The sequence below is a fragment of the Puntigrus tetrazona genome, chromosome 16, assembly GCF_018831695.1.
Source record: "Puntigrus tetrazona isolate hp1 chromosome 16, ASM1883169v1, whole genome shotgun sequence".
In the NCBI taxonomy this organism is placed as follows: domain Eukaryota; kingdom Metazoa; phylum Chordata; class Actinopteri; order Cypriniformes; family Cyprinidae; genus Puntigrus; species Puntigrus tetrazona.
In genome coordinates, this window is record NC_056714.1 from 5,927,236 (window position 1) to 5,947,235 (window position 20,000).

At 40.5% G+C, this 20,000-nt stretch overlaps 1 protein-coding gene across 1 annotated transcript in view; it reads right to left on the reverse strand.

Annotated features, from left to right (window-relative positions):
* Positions 1-20,000, reverse strand: part of LOC122359839 (thrombospondin type-1 domain-containing protein 4-like) — a 45,759-nt gene that overhangs the window by 24,196 nt on the left and 1,563 nt on the right. The window contains 9 exon segments of the mRNA XM_043260030.1: positions 4,581-4,683; positions 15,897-15,911; positions 15,913-16,048; positions 16,050-16,186; positions 16,270-16,431; positions 16,433-16,473; positions 16,476-16,516; positions 16,778-17,319; positions 19,249-19,318. Coding sequence (XP_043115965.1) covers positions 4,581-4,683; positions 15,897-15,911; positions 15,913-16,048; positions 16,050-16,186; positions 16,270-16,431; positions 16,433-16,473; positions 16,476-16,516; positions 16,778-17,319; positions 19,249-19,318 — 1,247 coding nt within the window.

The following is a 20,000-nucleotide window of genomic DNA, read 5'->3' on the forward strand; positions in this document are numbered from 1 at the left end:
TAAAGGAGTTTTTCTGATCACGCTCGCTCTCACTTGGATCTCCGTCCATCTCTTCATCAAAGTCTCATTGAAATGTTCAAACCCACACCACTTTATTTTATGGAGGGAAACACAAATGATGAAGACTTGAACTGCTTTTCCATTAACCCTTTAAAGCCTACCGTATCGTATCTGATGCATAAACATAAACTAATATATCAAAATGAACGCTTGCTGAACTAGATGCATTTTTTTTGATGCATCAAGTTTAAATGTCTCAAATATTATCATCTTTGCATTGCATTATATGCTTAGATCTCATCTTTTTAAAACATGTTGTTAGAGATTTAGAGTGACGACTGATATTTATAGCATTTTATAAAATAATTTGTATAAAAGTCTCACTGATTTACATTGTAGTCATAATTGAATCTATATGAGCAATAAAAAAGTCAAAATTACAATAAATAATGGGACAGGTATCATAACCTGACTGAACCTGAACCTGACTGAAGTCACTATGAACTATAAATCCTCCTCTCCAGTGAAGCCGAAAAGTGTGTTTTGTAAAAGAATCATTTAAACTGGTTCTGAAAACCGATTCATTGAAACGATCCAACTATAAAGGTTGATTTGTTCCTGTATTCTTCCTGTATTCCGCTCAAGAATTCTTTCGGACACGCCGAGGAGCATCAAGATTTTCAACAAATGACTTTTTGGTCTGTTCACCGTTTTCTGTGAATAACAAAATCTGGGTCCATTCCTCAAACATCATAAGCGAGTAAATGAGACAGAATTTCTTTTTTCAGTGAACGTGTCCTTTAAAACCCCTCTGGCGCACTGAGAGCAAGCCAAATCATACACAGAACCGCACAGCAGCGCCATGCAGTAACAATTACAGCACACACACACACACACACACACACACACACACATAATGATCTTTAGCATTGAGCCGGCCAAGAACTGATCTCCCAGGGACAACAAAACAAAAGCACGCTCACCCTACAGCCAAACCCCCAGCGCCCCGTCCAACAATAGCTCACATATCTGCTGGAAACTACGAGGCTTTTACTGCTAATAAATCGGAGCACATTCTGAAACCTCCTACACCACCAAAACACACACAGTCCCCGCGTCGCCTCGTCGCACCGAGGCCTCATGGCCTGAACACCCCCCGGGGCTTTTGTTTTCATTTCATTTCTACATAAAAGCAGATTTAGAAGCGAGTGTAAACTGAACGCCGTGTCTCTGTCGTTTCAGTGTAACTGAACTCTTCCTGCGGGACACCAGCACCGTCCCTGACTCAGAACCCCGATCAGATCTGACTCACACTTGCCCTCAAACCACGTCACACCTACATCTCCCGTTCGAGCTGGTTCCTCCTAAGCGTGCATCGGCCCTGTTCACGTTACACGACCTCAACCGCTCAGGCATTCCTCAATTATAAGTCACCTCGGATAAAAGCATTTGCGAGACGAATAAATCACTATCAGTTTAATTACACTTAAACAAACGCTACACTCAACTCAAAGCAAACATTTTACAGTCGTGTACTTCAAAACGAAACCATATATCTATATCATTTCAAGCTGTCATTGGGACAATCTGGAGTCTTATGCGTTATAAGGTTTGGAGGGAAATCATGTAATCAACGTACAATCCGTTCTGCTTCTGTAGAACTATTCCTTCAATGTCACAGGGTTTCTTCATCTAGGAATGATTTACTTGGTAGGACTGGAAACAGGAGGGAGATCATAAAGTCTCTCAAAACCGTGACGGGGAAAAGCTCGGGGAGATTTCTAGATATAAACAACACATCAGCTCTAACTCTTCATCAAACAAGATTCAGTGATCTGAACTCAAGACTGAAGAATCTAAACCCTAGATTAAGGACCTTAAGTCAAAATTTAAGGTTCTGAACTCAAAAATAAAGATTCTTAAGATTCAACACTGTAAACTAAAGATTTGTGGGTCTAAACGTAGGAATCAAGATTTTAAACTCAAGATTCAAGTGTCTGAACTCAGTATTCGTGATTCTAATCAAAGGTTATATATATATACGCAAGATTCGGTGAGCTAAACTCAAGAATTTAAAAAGAGTGAAGATGCTGCACTCAGTATTCAAAATCAAAGATTCTACACTAAATATTTTTTTTTAATTTAGGAATTATTTTAAGTAAGTGTAATCTTAAGAATTTTGGGGTCTAAACAGTATTCACATTTCTAAATTTACATTCAGCCCTAAATTTACATCTACATTTAACTCAATATTCAAAATACAAGGTTTAAAACTCATTTAATTTGTGGTTCTACATGTAAAAACACTTTTAAACTCAAGATTCAATTAGAGATTTAGTGTTCTAATCTCAAAAATCAAGATTCTAAAATCAAGATTCAAGTTTTAAACTCAAGATTTGCATAAATTTGAAATTCAAGCGTCTAAACTCAGTATTTATGAATCCAAGATCAAGATGAAGTTTTATGTTTTAAATTCAAGACTTCAAATAAGATTCAGTGATCTAAACTCAAGATTCACGGTTAAAACTGAAGAACCTAAACCCAAGATTAAACTAGGAAATCAGTAATCCACACTCGAGGTTTTAGAACTAAAGATCAGCGTTCATGATTCCAAATTCAAGGTTCTATATTCAGAATTCAAGATTCCAATCTGAAGAGTCAAGATTCTAAACTCTAAAGTAAATGTTTTAAACTCAAGATTTAAGTGTCTAACTCATTCCAAAAGGCAAGGCTCTACACCGAAGATACAAGATTTAAATTAAAGGTGACGCACTCAAGATTTGATGTACATTTTAAAAAACAATACAATTTTAAATAAATTCGCATTTTTTTTTACGAACAGATTCACGTGTCATCGCTCACTTTTCTAAACGCAAGATTCAAGGGTCTGAAATCAAAGATCAAGATTCAGCTTCAGCGTTCTAGAGCTTTAAACTCATTTGAGGCTTTAAACGAAGTCAATATTTTTAACTCAAGATTAACTTTCAACAATTCTAGGACCAACACTCTCTACCCGTCCTTCAAGCCGAGACGGGTCCCGCCAAGCCCTCAGGCCCTGTGGTGGTCTCTCAGACGGCTTCCTCTCCTCAGCAGTAGATTGGGTGTCACTTCAGTGACGTCTGTCCTCACTTCCCCCTTTTTCAAGCCTCTCACTTACTATTCAGGCCTTTCTTCGTCCATTGAGCTCTTTCTCCTCTCATTCACAGACCCTTTCATCCCATCCATCCATCCATCCCGAACAGCAGCATTTTTCATTCGGTTGCTATGACTCCCTAACCTCTGTCCTCTCTGACTCCGCCCCCCTCATCCGATTTCCTCTTTTTCTTTCGCTGCTCTCTCTGTATTGTTGATTTATAGCGGTGGTGTGGTACATGTGCTCTGTCTCGGTGACTTTTATAACGGCCCGTCACACATTCCTCTGTTTTTAACTTCTCTTCCTGTCCCCTTCTCTCTCACAAAGAGTCTTTGCTTGTACAGTAATACCCCTGACCCCTCCTCTCTTCATTCATTCTACATCTACTTTGTCTTCTTATGGCTCAGGTCATTTACAGCCTCTCAAAAACGCCTTTATTCTTGCTTATCTGCTAGTTCTGAGCTTTCTTAGAATCGCTCGCTGTTTAAGGCCGTGCAAGTCTAAAAGAAACCCGTGCCCATTTTTCACATTTTCTACGCTGATCGTGAAGGAAAATCTGCAAAATGAATTTAATGATGGAACGGCTCATGCAACATATTTTGTAATATGGAAGAAGAATTGAAACATGTGATATTTATGATCACTAAGCCATCCGTTTTTTTTTGTGTTTTAAAACATAAGACTGCCATCGTGAAGCATGCGTTGCTTTATAATCAAAAAAGTCGTCACGGAAGACAGTTTGGAACAGGCTTTGCATTAACTTTTGGAATTTTGTCTTTAAAAAGAGTTTATTCAGATGCATTAAATTAATCAAAAGTGACATTAAACACATTAAAGAATCCCAGCAAAAGCTTTCAGAGAAATATTGGGCAGCACAACAGTTTTTTCTCGAGCAGTAAATCAGTGTATTAGAATGATTTCTGAAGACTGGAGTAATGATGCTGAATATTCAGCAAATAAATTACAGATTAAGATATATTTACGTAGAAAACAACATTTGAAACTGTATATATATTTTACAATATTATCATAATATATATATATATTATATATCTTGCATTTGTCACAAAAATAAATGCAGCCTTGTTTTTTCTATTTTTTTCTTTTGATTAATAAATAAATAAATAAAACCTTTTTCCAACCCCAAACTTTTAAACTGTAGTGCCTTAAATGGTTTTCTAATAAGCAGCACTGGACTTTTTTTAACTTTTTAATAAACGGATAAACATCCAAACTGAAAAACAATATAGTCTGATAATGAAAAACTAATTGAAAAGAGGTAAGTGGAAAATATTGTGTAAGCGGTCCAGTATACTCTATTACTAGTTAATAAAACCTAAAAGCTGCTCCTCAACAGCAGAGAGGTAAGTAACAGGGTAATATTCCACCACACCTCTGTTATTGCTTCTTTTTTTCCCTTTACACCCCTTCAATTTCCGTTTCTAACCTTCTGTGAAAGGCTCCCAGTCATACACGCGTCCCATAAACTCTTGATTGTTGAACGCTGCACACTGCTCAGCTCTGGAGTTCACCGGAGCACCTGGACATGCCTGCAGAGACAGAGACAGAGACAGAGACAGAAGTTATACTGCTGCGCTCTGACAAGCATGACAGTGTGTGTGTGTGTGTGTGTGTGTGACAGAGAGCGATGCACTAGTTACCACATGGAAGTAATGGTGAACCTGGAAGCACTCAGATAAGTCTCCAGTGGGAGAGACAGACGGAGGCCAGTGCTTACAGAGTCAGAGAAAGACAAGAGCCCTAAAGAAGACGACTCCAAGGGGAACACATTTAGGAATCAAAAAACTGGCAAACCACTAGGGTTAGGAATTTCAAAAGTAAAATGTCTTTTAGCCCGATTGGCTTTTTGACATGCCTTTACTGATTTTCAAGAAGCTAGAAAGCTTTACTTTCTCTGTTCCTCGAAACATCTCACATCTTCTGAGGAGCCTTTCTTTCTCTCCATCAGCATTGCCTTGCGTTACATGTTTGGATCGTTTCAGTCTCATGAGTGATGACTGACATTCATATCATTCCATTACCTGCTATACTGTTATACAGATAGCACTAATTTACATTAAACGCTATCAAAATGAGCTTTGTTCCCTCCAAACACGTGCATTTTTTACTGTTTTATTTGCATTTCAGACTGTTTATTTATATGACAGACTTTACAGGGTTAAAGAAGCAGAATTGTTAAGTGGAAACGAATCAAACCACAGACATCAGGATAAAACATATGGCGTCATAAATCAGACCTATATCATCTCGTCTCAAGATCTTCCACGTGTTCGTTCGCGATGCCAGTGACATCAGGAAACACTGCTCATTTTCTCGTGCTTTTTTCCTTTCCCTGTTTTGAACATGAGAGGAAGCCCCCAGAGAGGGAGAGATGCGCAGCGCACTAAAGACAGACAGAGACAGCTGCGGGGTGAAACTACAGAGGCACGGGGTCACCTCTCAGACCATTAATGACCCAACACCGGCCCATTACCGCTCACCAAACACACTGCGGCTCTCCACAAACCAGCCCTAAATATTTACAGCACGTCGGAGTGTGTTTGCTCAGAGAAAAAACCTCTGCTCCGCTCGTTCTAGGAGTTCAGGGCTCATATCCTCGCTCATTCACTTCAATTAACCTGGGCTTTGGCTGCTTGCAGCACAAGTTACGATGTTAGGATATGTGCGCATATACATACATTAAATTACTCTACATCACGCTGACAAATATTTACAAACAGTCAGAGTATCTCCTGAATGGTTTAAAAACAACTGAATTAATGATTAAGAACAAAGATATTAAGAAAAACTAAAACTAAAACTTACTTCAATAATATATACACAACTACAATAATATATATATAATAATATATATAATAAAACACTTAAAGTGTCTCAAATATACTAAAATAACAGAGGTGGAGATATTTAGCAAAATGTTCATGCTGCTCAAGAAAGCCTTACAAAAAGTATACTTTATGTGAACTTATCCTTTATGTTGTACATTACTAGTGTGTATAGTACACTATACTTCCCAGAGCGTTACTGTTTTAGTACTTTCATGGGACTAAAGCGGCTCAGTTGATACAAATATACTTTCAGTAAACACACAATTGTTTCTTTAGCAGCTATACTACAAGTTAATGGTTTGCTTCTGGCTAAACTACGAGTCCATAATCTATAATAACTCTTGCTCCGTGAAAAGCCCATCTCCCGTTGTCTCTCACATCAAAACCCACCCACATACTTGTTAAGAGCGGTTTTGGCTTGTGAGCGCTGCTTGATATGAGCATGTTTTTCTCCTGAATCAGATCAGACAACCTTTACAGCGGAGGAAGCATTAGCACGAGAGCATGGACTCATATTTTAGCTGAAAGCGATGGTTTGAAATTAAAACTCGAGCGAACTATTGCTTTTAAGAGTTACCCATTAAAACACAAAGCTAGGCACGCAAAGAGTTCCCTTGTGAGGATCTGACTTGCTAAGAGAGCAGAAGACCAGCACGGAGCTGACAGATGGCTGAAATGCAGCAGTCAAAGAGTTCAGAAGAGTCCCTGTAATGAAGCAGAGCATCTACTAGAACTCAAGCTGAGAGACAGAGAGCTAATGCCCTGCTGCTTTTCCTCAGGCCACATCCACTTCCTCGTTAATAGGACCACTGTCAAACAGGGGCACACACGGGTCAGACACACACACACACACACACACACACACAAAACAGCTCCATCGGATCTTATTACAGGAGAAGCCGAGTGCTTACTAGCTCAGTGGCAAATCAGGGTGTAGCACTCACACACACACACACACACACACACACACACACACACTCACTCACACACACTCACGCACACACACACACACACACACACACACACACACTCACTCACACACACACACACACACACACACACACACACACACACACACACACACACACACACACACACACACACACACACACACACACTCACACACACACACACTCACGCACACACACACACACACACACACACACACACTCACTCACGCACACACACACACACTCACACACACACACACACACACACACACACACACACACACACACACACACACACACACACACACACACACACACACACACACACACACACACACACACACACACACACACACACACACACACACACACTCACACACACACACACACACACACACTCATGTTTGTTTTGCTGTCTTAGTGAGGACATTGCATTGACTTCCACTGACTTTCTATCAGGTTAACAGTGTTTCCTCTCCCCTAACCCTAAACCTACCCATCACAGAAACATCTGCACAACACTAGATCTACAGCAAAACTACTTTTGGCTGATTTATAAGCCTTTGTGACGAGTGAGGACCACTAGTGAGGTCTTTTACTATACACACACACACACACACACATGAATGAATGTATGGCTGGCTCAGAGGAAGTGGAAAAATATGGCGAGAGCTTAAGATTTTCCCACACATGTTGTGAACAGTAACAACACAACAGCTGTCACTCACTCACTCACTCACTCTCTCTCTCACACACACACACACACACACACACACTTTCTCTGCACTCATCTTTTCTCTTTCTCTGTGAATAGCTCATTCTTTTGTCTTTCTCTGTGTCCGGCTGACAAAAGCAGTTGGTCAGTGTAAACACGTTTAACAAAGCGGCATGCTGAAACACGCACACACACTCTTCGAGAGAGGTACTCGAGAAAACAAGAAACTGAAAACACCTGAACAGACACAGACAAAGGCATTCCTGCGTGCTGCTCCGTGCGCGCGCTTGTAAAAGCTCCAGCAGATCCACAAGCGTTTTCCACCAGATTTCAGGTAAAATGCATTGCAGCTAATGTTCAGGTGTTGCGGTTGCCAGGTCACCGCTGTGCGGTTGCTAAGGCATTCTGGCTCAATGTTCAAAGGTTACTTACTGGCTTAATTCAAAAAAGTGCCAAAATCTGGTGCGCAAATGGTGCGGAGCGAGTTTCGCGTCAGAATTTAATTCTTAGCCTAAAAAGCTCGAGCGCTTTAGAAATAAGAGCAATTTAATAATAATAGCCATTCTTGACTAAGCAAGAAGTGTGTGTGAGAAAGAGGTTCGAGCATGTGGGGTTCATTTGTGCAGCACAGAAAGAATTTGGGCTATACACTTCTGTCTTTGTGTCCAAGTGTGTGTGTGTGTGTGTGTGTGTGTGTGTGTGTGATGTAACATACATGTGTTTTCAATAAGTGGTATATGATATGCGTCTCTGAGTTTGTGTTTGTGTGTGTGTGTGTGTGTTTAAAGTTAATGCACAGTGAATCCCTTGCACGGATGAGTGTGTGTTAAACAAGATTAGTCAAACAGAGAAGACTGGGATCAGCTGTAAAGCAGTGGGTCTTCACAAACCCGACTTTAAGAGAATAAACGAGGAATAAACGTGAACGTTACAGGCCTCCCTCGAGAGAACATCTCAGGAAAATATCCATTACAAACAAACACGACAATTATTCTGAAACTCTGGTTTATCTAGCATTGTGTGAAAAGCGAGTGTCGTTCTCGGCCGCCGGTTTGCCCAGGTGATGGACAGCTGTCCGATCTCAGTCCCAGCGGACACTTGAGCTCATTTCCTGACAAATTCCTCATATATTGTCCCATATCAGCATCATGGCCTAAATTCTTCAAATCCCCACAAAGGAAACTCTTTCCAACTCTTTAAAACGGAGGAATTTAGCAGCATCTGCAATGTATTTCAATTTGAAAACACTGCGTTCGCACGAGGACACTGATTGGACAGGAGGAGTCACATCAAACCAAGCCTCCGGTCGTATTCGGAGGGATGCACGAAATGAAAATTCTTGGCCGAAGCGGAACAAAAAGAAACACTGCACCAAAGGCAGAATACCAACACGGCTTTTCACATTTCTTTCCATGTATTTAGCTTTCTACCACCAATGAAATAATTAAATAGCCAAAACGTGCTTTTTATTGTTTTGTCTAGCTTTAAAAATAAATAAATAAATAAATAAATAAATATAATTCCTGAAAATGAAGTCATTTTTGGAAAAATGTTTTATCAAATAATATTATTTAACCAAAAATATTTAGCTATTTTTAAAATATACCTATAACTATAACAACAAGTATGATTTAACTTAAAATAAATAAGTTAGAAGTTTTGAGACCTCCTTCTTAAATCAGGCATGTTTTTATTTTGAAATGCAAATAAATGCAGGCTTGCTGAGCATAGTTCTTTTGAAAACATTGAAAAATCTCTATCTGATTGTTATAATAAATGTATTAATAGAGGTGTTGTAATCCTATTTATTATTATTTTATTTTATAAATGCATGAAAATGTTATCGAGCAGCTGACGAGTAACACTGTTTCAGCCCAAATTTGAACTTTGACCCTGGCTAAATGCTGTTTGAATAGTCTACATGCACACGTTTAAAAGAATGTTGATGTTGCTTTTTTTAACAAAATCTGTCTCTGCATCAGTGTCTCAGCAATGGATGTGAATGGGTGCCGTCAGAACCAGAGTCTGATAAAAACCTAAATAAAATCCAGCCACGTATCTGTTTTTTCTAGCTTTTAAAAGGTGCTTGCTGTGCACATTTCTCTCCTGATTCAGATCAGACCACCGTTACACTGAAAGCAGCATTATTCTGTATTATGGATCACTGTGTTTTAGTTAAAAAAGCCTTGATGAAGGATTAGTTTCATCTTTGGTCTTCTCCAGATGTTATCTGATGGCCCGGAGCGGTGTGTATTTTTGTGATGTTTTTATCAGCTGTTTGGACTCTCATTCTGACGGCACCCATTCACATCCATTGGCAGATATACTGATGCAGAGACGCATTTCTCAAAACCTGATGAAACCATGCTTTTTAATTCATGTTTTTCAGTCCCAGCATGCATCGAATTTCACGAGCCAAGCGCATTTCAGTTTTTTTATATATTATGTAAATTGGCGTACGATGCAGTTTACGTGACAGTTTACGCAGAAATGTGTTCTGCTTGTGTTTCAAGAAAATGAGGAAAAACAGTCGTCATATTCTTTACGCAGCAGAAAGTCGTGCGGATTTGTGCTGACATTTGATTTCCAAAGTAAGACACGAAGTTTCACATCAGGACGACGCTGGTCTGTTTGTTCTTGCGTGATAGTGATCACACATTTCCACGTGTTCGTATATAGCTCCGTTTTCTCAGTCGGCGTTTGAATCATATGCTAAAGTCGAAATGAATTCTCTCTTTTGTTTCTGAAAGGCCATTGTGAAGAGATTTAGCCTTTGACACGTCAATGTAAACGTTTATTTAGCGCGGGCCGAGCCCACTCTCCATGACTTCACACAGAAAGGCCTTTCACCGCCCGGCTCTTTCTTTCCTTAGCTTCTTTCTGCTTCTCTCTTCTCTCTTTCTTTCCATTCCCTCTCCCGGCAAAACTCTTCCTTCCTTCCTCATCTCTGCTTTATTGCTTCACTCCAGGCCTCTCATTCCCTCTATCTGTTTTTCTGCCCTCTCTATTTCTGGTGTGTGTGTGTGTGTGTGTGTGTGTGTGTGTTTTAAACAGTGGCGTCTTTCAGTGAGCTACAGCGTAACTGTGTCACACCCCCAGAAAGCCCCTTCGCTCCACTCCTCTATTTCACTTCCTCTCCTCCTCTACTGAGTTCCAGCTGCTCACACACACACACACACACAAAATAAAGTACACATAACTACAGTTTATCATTCCTCCAAATAGAATGTTGTACACCCAATAACATTCCTGAGATATCTAACCCATAATAAAACACACGCTCTCTAGTTTAGACATCCAGAACAAGATATCACGCAGCATAGCGCTGATCACGGACAGCAAAAGCGCTCGCAGAATGAAAGAAATCGACATTTATGCACAAATAAATAGTAGCTCACTCTCTCCATGTTAATCTCAAGGTTTTCACCTTCTTTGTATTAGATGGAAAGATGGAGAAAGCACACGTTCATCAGGCGTTCAGAAGCTCCACTTCCAGTCAAAACATCGTCTTTCTGTGCCCAGTAATCTCACCTTCCCTTCAACACACACTCCAAAGTACAGAGATAAACACACACACACACACACACACACACACACACTCTGCTATGTATAGCCAAACGGCTCTCAGAGTGGCCTCTTTTCCTGGGTTCCAGCTCTATCTGTGGCATTTTACAGCTCGGTTTCGAACCAAAAGCACTCGGTTATGTGTTGCTTAAAAACTCTTAGCAACCAATTCCCCATAAAAACGACGGATTTAACCTATAGGCCCCTTCGGGAATTAGTGGGAAGCTAAGGCAATGGCTGGACGTGTCACGAGAGCGAGGACTCGTGATTCACATATTGCTCGGAAAAGGGCTTATGCACAGCAATTATAATCTAGCTCCATCGTGTCGCGTCGCACATCTCACTTGCAGCGAACGCCGTGAGCGGGAGATGTTGTAACTACAGCAAAAACATGCTGTGTTATGACGGAAACTATTGTGAAATGTTTAGCATAAACGCTTAGGTAAGGATGATAGATAAGATGTTGTAATGCATCACAAGGAATCCCTTGCCTCAGGGATTTCTGGCTCTCAGATACAACTGCTTCAATTCGAGTTCCCTTGTGTGTTGCCAGATATTTCATTGCGTGGTAATTGCAAATAAATGAAAATATATTCAAAATCAAAATAAGTGTAGCCTACTTCTTTAAAACATGACTAAAGTTTATTAAAACATAATGATTTAAAAAGGTAGACTTTTATTTTAACATAGTCATAAAAGTCTCTTTACACTGCAAAAAAATATTTTCTAGCCTATATTTTTTTGTCTTGTTTCTAGCCAAAATATTAAAAAAACTTAAATAAAGAAGGATTTTCTAGTAAAAAAATATTGTCGTTTTCATAAAAATTAGTCAAAATTAAGTGACTTTTTGTTTAGAAAAAAAATTTGCCAAAACATGATTAATTTGCTTGATTTTGACTTGATTTTTCAAGTCAAAGGCAATAATTGTCTCTTGTCTCGAAAATCTTTCTTGATTAAAGAATTTCTAGATATCTTAGCTAGATTTTTTTTTTGCCAGTCTAAGCAAAGTTAAGTGGCCTTTTATTTCATTAACATTATTTTATCTGCAAGTATAGATTTTAAAAACTACGATTGCACATGCAATAAAATAAAGCACACTTATTTTTCCCAAAGGATCATTTGAAATGACAATTTTGTGTGTCTTTCTTTCCTCGGTGAAACACAGAATGTAGCTGTTGAACAGTATGTCACACATGCTCCTTTCCTATCTGGATGGGAACCAAAAAGCGTGCCCATATGTGAATAATAGTGGCTTGGAATGACACGAGGGTGGGTAAATTGACAAAGATGTCACACTGAGTCAATTATTCAAAGCCAGGACAATCACAGCCTGAGTAAAACCGCACCAGAGCCTTCGCTCAGATTTCAGCACTTGTTCTCGACCCGCAAGACCGGCACAAGCGCTGCAGCGTGTTTGGATGTGTCTGAAGTAATCCCTCTCGAAGAGAGTCGCTGTGTGTGTGTATCACGCAGGAAACGGCTTCACCACATCAACTTGACCGCCGTTCAAAAATGACTAACTCTGGTTTCGAGAGCTCGCATGCTGCCCTGAGCCGCTGGAACGACTCGGAGATGTATAATATAACTACCGCCCAGGCTGATCCTGGAAAGTTGGATTAAAGGGAACTGGGTGATTTATGATTCGCAAAGAATCTGGCTCTAGTCAGCGTTCGACAGGAGAGAGAACGAGGCTCAGCTCAAATGAACCAAGTCGATCTGGAAGGAGAGTTGAAGGAAAAGACTGTTGTGGAGTTTCTGAGAGACGGATGGAGAACCGGCTCCTGGAATAGGGGGAAATCCATCCCTTTGACATGAAGAACATGCTTTGGGATGAAAGTGTTTGATGAAATCTTTCATAAAATCAGCAGTAATTACTAGTGGCTGGGATGAAGCACTTTCACCGAACTGTGGTTGAATCTGGGAGCTCGGTGTTGAGTTAAAGAGCTTCTTGAGTGATGCAACATGGGACTTTCCGATGGGTTCATTTAGCCATAATCAAACATTGTCACTCGAGACCAACCAGCATATTTACATGGACGGTTCTCCCGAAAAGACTCTCATAAGGCCATCCAAGATGTAGGTGACTTTTTTCTTGGGCTCCTTGGTGATTCATAAACTACCATCAATGTAGCCAAAACAGCATATACAGGCGAGAAATATATCCCAGACGTGGCTCCTGATGATATATTGAGGTCTTACGAAGCGAAACAATCAAGAAATTGAACATTATTTACAACATTATCCAGACCTCATTTGGAATGATTCGCGAATGAATGTTTCTTTTGAACTGATTCTTTAGATGAACGTCTGAAACAGATCACGACTCGAGCAGCAGACCAACAAGTTTCTCAGACAAAACTCACTTTCAGATGCATGACGGTCACTACGAATCGATATGTGTGGAAATAGCGGCGTGTCTGATCCTGTGATGAATGAACTGATTCAGCGCTCTGGTTCCTCCAGCAAACAGTTCGACTCGGACCCAAGAGCCGCTGATGTGCTTTCATCATGTAAAAGATCCACGTTTCACATCTTTATAACATAATGTATCAATATAATTGCTTATAAAAGACATGGTTATGTAAACTGCCGAGTGGGTTGCTCAAACCAGTTCATTTCCAAAAGAACCAGCTCGTGGAAAAGAATCGTGGGAAAGAGGATCTGTAGTACAGCTAATAATTTCATAAAAAGCATCTAGTTTCTTGTACAGATTAATAGTTTTGTGTTGAAAAACCTGCATGTGCTGGTTAAGTAGGTTTTAAAGCTGGGATGCTGGCTTAAACTGGTCCTTGGCTGGTTTATGCTGGTCTTAAACTGGTCAGACCATCTGAGCACCAGCTTAATCCAGCATCCCTGCTTCAAAACCTACCGAACCAGCATATGCAGTTTTCTTTTCAGAAGAGAAGACTTCAATATACTGTCAGGATGAAAAAATCTTCAGGTGAAAAAAATCTTCTTTTCTGTTGAAGTAAACAGCCATCCATATCCTGAATGGCCTGAAGGTGGAAGTTTTCATTTCATGTGTGAACTATCCCTTTAAAGCTAAAGCATATAGTTTCAGCAAACAGAAATCATGAGATTTCCGAGTCCTCTCGTCATCCACCACTGTTCGGTTAGTCCTGCCCTGGCCGAGCGGATCGTCTGAGATCATTCCCAAACACATGCAAACTCCATTTTAGAAGTTGAGGTCATTATATGAATGGTAAATATTTGGTATTAGAAAGTCTAAAGCAGGCTGAATGAGATTAAACTCTGATTAGCCCATTTACAAAACCAGTTAAAGGGGCCACATTTCACATTCGTAGCATTTCATTTTCGCAAAAACAGTCACAATGCAGTTTTTTCATGAGAACTTTCCACCCCCTCTCTGACCCGTAAAATTAATCATGCTGTTTTTGTCGCATTTGACAAATGACCTCTGTTATAACTGGCTAACCTCCGTGTCCCGGCTCTCGGTCATTAGAGAGAGCCAAGTGAAAAATAATGAAAGAGACTGATATGTAAATATGACTATCATTTGTTAATCATTGCGTCACGACCATGATGATTTATGAACGTTTATGTAGTTTAGTTTCAACAAAGACTATGAGTATTGAAAATTATGATTTTCTACATCGAAATTATGAATTTCTACATCAAGCTGTTTTATTTGCCTTGTGAAAAGAAGTACACTTAATTGTACTGAATCTTGAAAGTATGTTTCCAATCAATGTACTTAAAGAATATATTACTTAAATAAAAGATCACTTAACGTGCACTTAAAGAGACATTTGTAATAAAGAAATAATTTAATAATACACTTTGTGATAACGTCTAATTAAAAGTTTTACACTTTAAAATATTATGTTTAAATAGTCTTCTCTTGTGCTTTAAAGACGTTCATGTATTTTCATTTGACTAACAAAAGCAAATCTAATATACTTCATTATAATTTCAACTGCAGTGTGTTACTTAAAATTACATTTAATATCAAAGTAGTTCTTTTTTAATCGCAATTAATTGCACAGAAAATAAGTTTTAGTTTACATAGTATACGCATACACATAGTTTTATTTAATTGCAATTAACATGCAACTGAATGTCTACAAATATTATATTTAGTTCCGGACTTCAGTAAAGTTTTCTTTTAAAGTATATTATTTCTATAGTAAGTATTCTTTTTTAAGTATGGTTTAAAAGAAAATATTTCTACCTGGACTCATGGCATAAGCGTACCCCGGTGCACATTTTAACGAGACAAAATACGTATCAATGCAGCTTTCAAAAGAAATGAAGTGAAGAAGTGAAACTCTGACTTTTGAAGATTATCACAGCTTTATATCTATGTGTTTTCATAGATGCTAGATGGCATAGTTGCATCATGGTTGCGCTCAACAAATGTGTTTTTATGAATTTTGCATTTGTTAACACTATCTGTAGGTTTAGGGTTGCATTTGGTGTAGGGCATATTTCCAACATAAAAGCTTTAACTTTGCACGGATATTTCAATTCATAACCGACTCAATACATACCTGCATCAACATAATAAAAAGTGCCAGGGTTTACGTATTGAAGCTGGTACATATTTTCATGAAACCAGGTTAGAACATTTTCCATGACTTTAGTCAAATCTAAAGCTTAATGTAATAAAAAGAAACCCCTAGCAGATACGGGGGCCCAGATCTTGTTCTTCTGTATTGACTCACCTGTAGGCTGCACCTGCATGTACTCTCTGTCCTGTCCAGAGCATCTGTAGTTGTGTGCGGCCGCTGGATGCCTCCAGTCCCTCTCTGCTTGGTTTCTGGAGGGCTGCAGGACCCAGGGCTCGGGGTTGGGGTTGGCGGGCGTCTGGAGGCCGTGGGAGGAGGCTCTCTGGGGTGTGCGATCTCTGGATGGTGTGTGCGTAGGAGTGTGGGACTTGGCGAGAAGCTCGTCCGTCGAGGCGTCTGTCCCGGGCCCCGTGTCTCTGGGTCAGGGGCCGTGAATGTGGGATGCGCTGTGTTCCCGCACTCTCTCCACGCGTCTGTGAGGCTCTCCATCACCTGTTTTCTTGGCTGCAGCGTCATTTTCCACGTCTGCTGCCTCCGTCTCCTTTTCCTTCTCCTTTGGTTCTCTGTTAACAGTGTCTGTGGTCATTTGTTCTTCTTCTCCTGGTGTTTCATCCACAGGAGAGCTGGAGTTCACGCTGAGAGCGTCGAGGCCGTCTGTGGCGGCGGTGGTGTTGTGGCGCCGTGTGTGTCGAAAGGTGGCGGTTTTGTCTGTGTAAGGGAAGAGAGAACGGCACCTGCCATACCCAAACTGTCCCGGACGAATTGAAGAACTAGACCTGGTGTGGAAATAGTATATATGAGTATGCTAGAAAAGACAAACACGGTAAAAATCAGAATATCGAAGGTAAAAGCGTAACATAAAAATCCTGCAGATTGGCCTTGCATTCTCACTTCAAGTCTTTTAAAGAATTCACACTGATTTTCTTTAAAAGGTTCACCTTATTCAGTGATTCAGCATGCTCTTTGTAACTCAACTTATTTTTTCTGCAATACTGCAATAAATACCATGCAACTACACGGAAGGTCTTTCTTCTCACCTTCTTATAGATGCTGGATCTCTATTGGAGGAAACTGATCTCCTGCTTCCAGTGTTTACCGCTCTGTCGTGATTGGGCGACCGTGCAGGACCTCTTCCAAAGGGAAGTGAAGCGGATGAGGAAGGTGCGCGGTACACTGAAACCGCTCCTGATTGGGCGGGCCGAACTGCACTGGCCCGGCGCCACCGCTTCGTTTCGCAGAGAGGTAATCCAGGATTGGGATTGGCTGGGAGAGGCGGGGAAAAATAAGGAGGCCTCTCTGCGCCTTCTGCTCCGTAAGGAGGGGGTTCGTTGACGGGATACAAGGAGTTGTAGTACGGTCTGACCGCAGAGATCACGGGGGTGTTGTTCGGGACACCCGGTGGAAGGTAAACCGGTCGGTTCCACGTGAAGGGCGGAGTTTGGGGAGGCGGCATACAATGTCTCCGCCTCTCAGACACGCCCACTCCGCAGCTCTGAGAACACTCCACCCACTCGCTCCATGGACCCCAAACTCCTTCAGGAGGCTCCTCTTCTGTCTGACGAGACTTGCGTCCGGCCGCCTGTCGGAGGAAGACCTCAGGATTAGTAAGGATTGACACTGTATGTATACAGTGGGGTCCAAATGTGACCCCTCAAAACCAGGCATAAGGCTTCAATTTCTGAAATTGTGACTTATACATCATCAGAAAGCCGAATAAATTATATTTCCATTGATGCATGGTTTTTATGATAGATCTGGAGTTTTTTATGATAGATCTGGAAACATCCAAATATTGAGAAAATTGTCTTTAAGACTGTTCAAATGAAGTTGTTAGCAATGCATATTACAAGTTTTTATATATTTTTACGGTAGGAAATTGACTAAATATCTTCATTGAACATGATCGTTACTGAATATCCTATTGATTTTTGGCATAAAAGAAAAAATTCTCATTTTGACCCATTAATTGCTATTGCTACAAATACACTCGCTACTTACATACTTACGAGTCACAAATATCTGAATCATCAGATTTAGTTCCTAAAGCTCCAGTGCTGTGGTCCTGCATGTGGTACAGCATGACATTCTCAAAGTAATGTTCAGTTTTGAATTTACCTTAAAATGATTTTTGCATTAAAAATCATAATAATTTAGAAAAGTTTCAGACTCAGACCTTGCCATCCACACGCACAGCTGTAAAAACAAACATCTGAGACAACTGCACAACCACAAAACCAGCCCGGGTGCATGAGCTGAAACCTAATAGAAGTCGTAATCAGAATTATGTAAAAGAAGTCTGATCAATATCAAATTTCATAGTGCAAGTCGCAAGATTAAACAAGCAAAGCACGAACAATTGTTTTGAAAAAAGCACTGAATAATTCCCCAAACCACACCTGACAACATACAGGTCGAAACACGTGTCCTGTTCTATCGTGCTCGGTGATGAATGACATTATGACTAAGACAGAGGCATTATTAAACTAATGGTGTGTGCTGTTCAGGAAGAGGCCGGACTCTGGAGTTCAGCCCAGTGCAATGACATTCTTTACAGCGCTGGACGCAGATTTGATCTAATTCCAGTTACTTATATAACCTCGTTTCATCAATCAGGAGGAAGAATTCGAGCGTCTGCAGGGCATGCAGAGGTGGAAGGGAAGAAAGCCACAAACAAAGAATCCATTCAGTTCTGCAGAAATGAGAGAAAAAATGGACGAGAGAACAAGGCCTGTAATGCACCTCTGATCCTGTCTAAACTGCCATCAAGGTCACACAACGCCAGCCTGTGTGTGTGTGTGTGTGTGTGTGTGTGTGTGTGTTAGACAGACTCTCAACCTATTTTGGGTTCATTTTCAACCAGCTTTGAAATCATTTTTAAGCAATAGCTGAGTTCAATAAAACTACCTGAAAGGATGGGCTTCATGTTTAACCCAGCTTTGGGTTGTTTTTAACCCAGTTTTTATAGATAGATAGTTTTTGGAGCCACACTGGCCGCAGAAGCCAGTATAATCTGTGCATGTGTGTGATTTCCTGCCTGTTATAACATCTAGCACGCAGCGCTGTTTGAAATGCAAGGAAAGACAACAAACTAATTCTATGGCGTTTGTCTCGAGTATTTGCACGATAAAAACGTTGTTGAAATAGAGCGTATCGGTGCGGGGTACAAACTACACAAGCACATCAAACTCTCAGCAAGAGTCTGCCACTGCAGCTCCTCCTGAAGCTCTGGTGGTCCTCACCCGGTGTGTGTGTGTGTGTGTGTGTGAGCGTTTACTCTGAACATGTGCGTAACTGCTCACTTGCTTACATGTGAGTGTGATTGTTTCACACCAACGCCCAATCACAGCCACATCTCACACGCTCCCAAAGGACAGCCCGCGTCAGAGGCCAAGCAGATGACCAAACAACGGAAAGATCAGCTCAGTTCCAGCAGTGCGTCTGCTCTCAGAGACGCAGGAGACATCTCTCTAACAGCAGAGCGTGCGAATGTAAAATGGTCGTCACTCACCGGCTTCTCTGCTTCCTCAGCTGTTGTTAGGGACAGGACGGCAGACGCACAACACCAAAACGCACACAATCTGCGAGGAAGAGGGGAAACACGAGTATTTAGAAGATCATCATTTGAGTTTAATCATGCTGTGATATTAAACAGCACTGAGATGATTAACACGTGGTGAGCGCTGTAAATTATAACATCCATGGCCTACAAGAGGCCGATTAGATTAATCTCTTGACAATTAGGAAAATGTGTTAACAAGCCGATGAATGCAAATTATTTCCAATAGCTTTCCCAGAATTCCTCCTGAGTCCCCCACCCTGCCCGGCTCCTATTGGCAGCTGCTCTGGATATGACTTATCCTCCAAACATTCCCGTATCAACCACATTCATAATGCAACGCCTATAACCCACATTTTAAGGTTCTGGTTGGCGGCTTTTCATAGTAAAAATACTTCACGTTGTGTCGCGTTGTTATGTCTTTTTCTAATTTAAGGAAAACGGCATTCCAGAGTCGGTTCACACTAACATGTTTCGGTGATAAATGCTAGGTTTCTTCTGTGTGAAACACACCTGGGTTAGCAGTTCACATTTCCACATCCTTACGCCAAGGATGATAACTATAATGACATTTTTATTATCGAGAATTCTGAGAATAGAGAAGTCCACATCAAAAGTGTAGCAGGAGCTTATAATAAACTAGCACTAGCGTGAACGCTAATTATGGTTACAGCTAACTATATCTTTTATCTTTCTTGGTATGA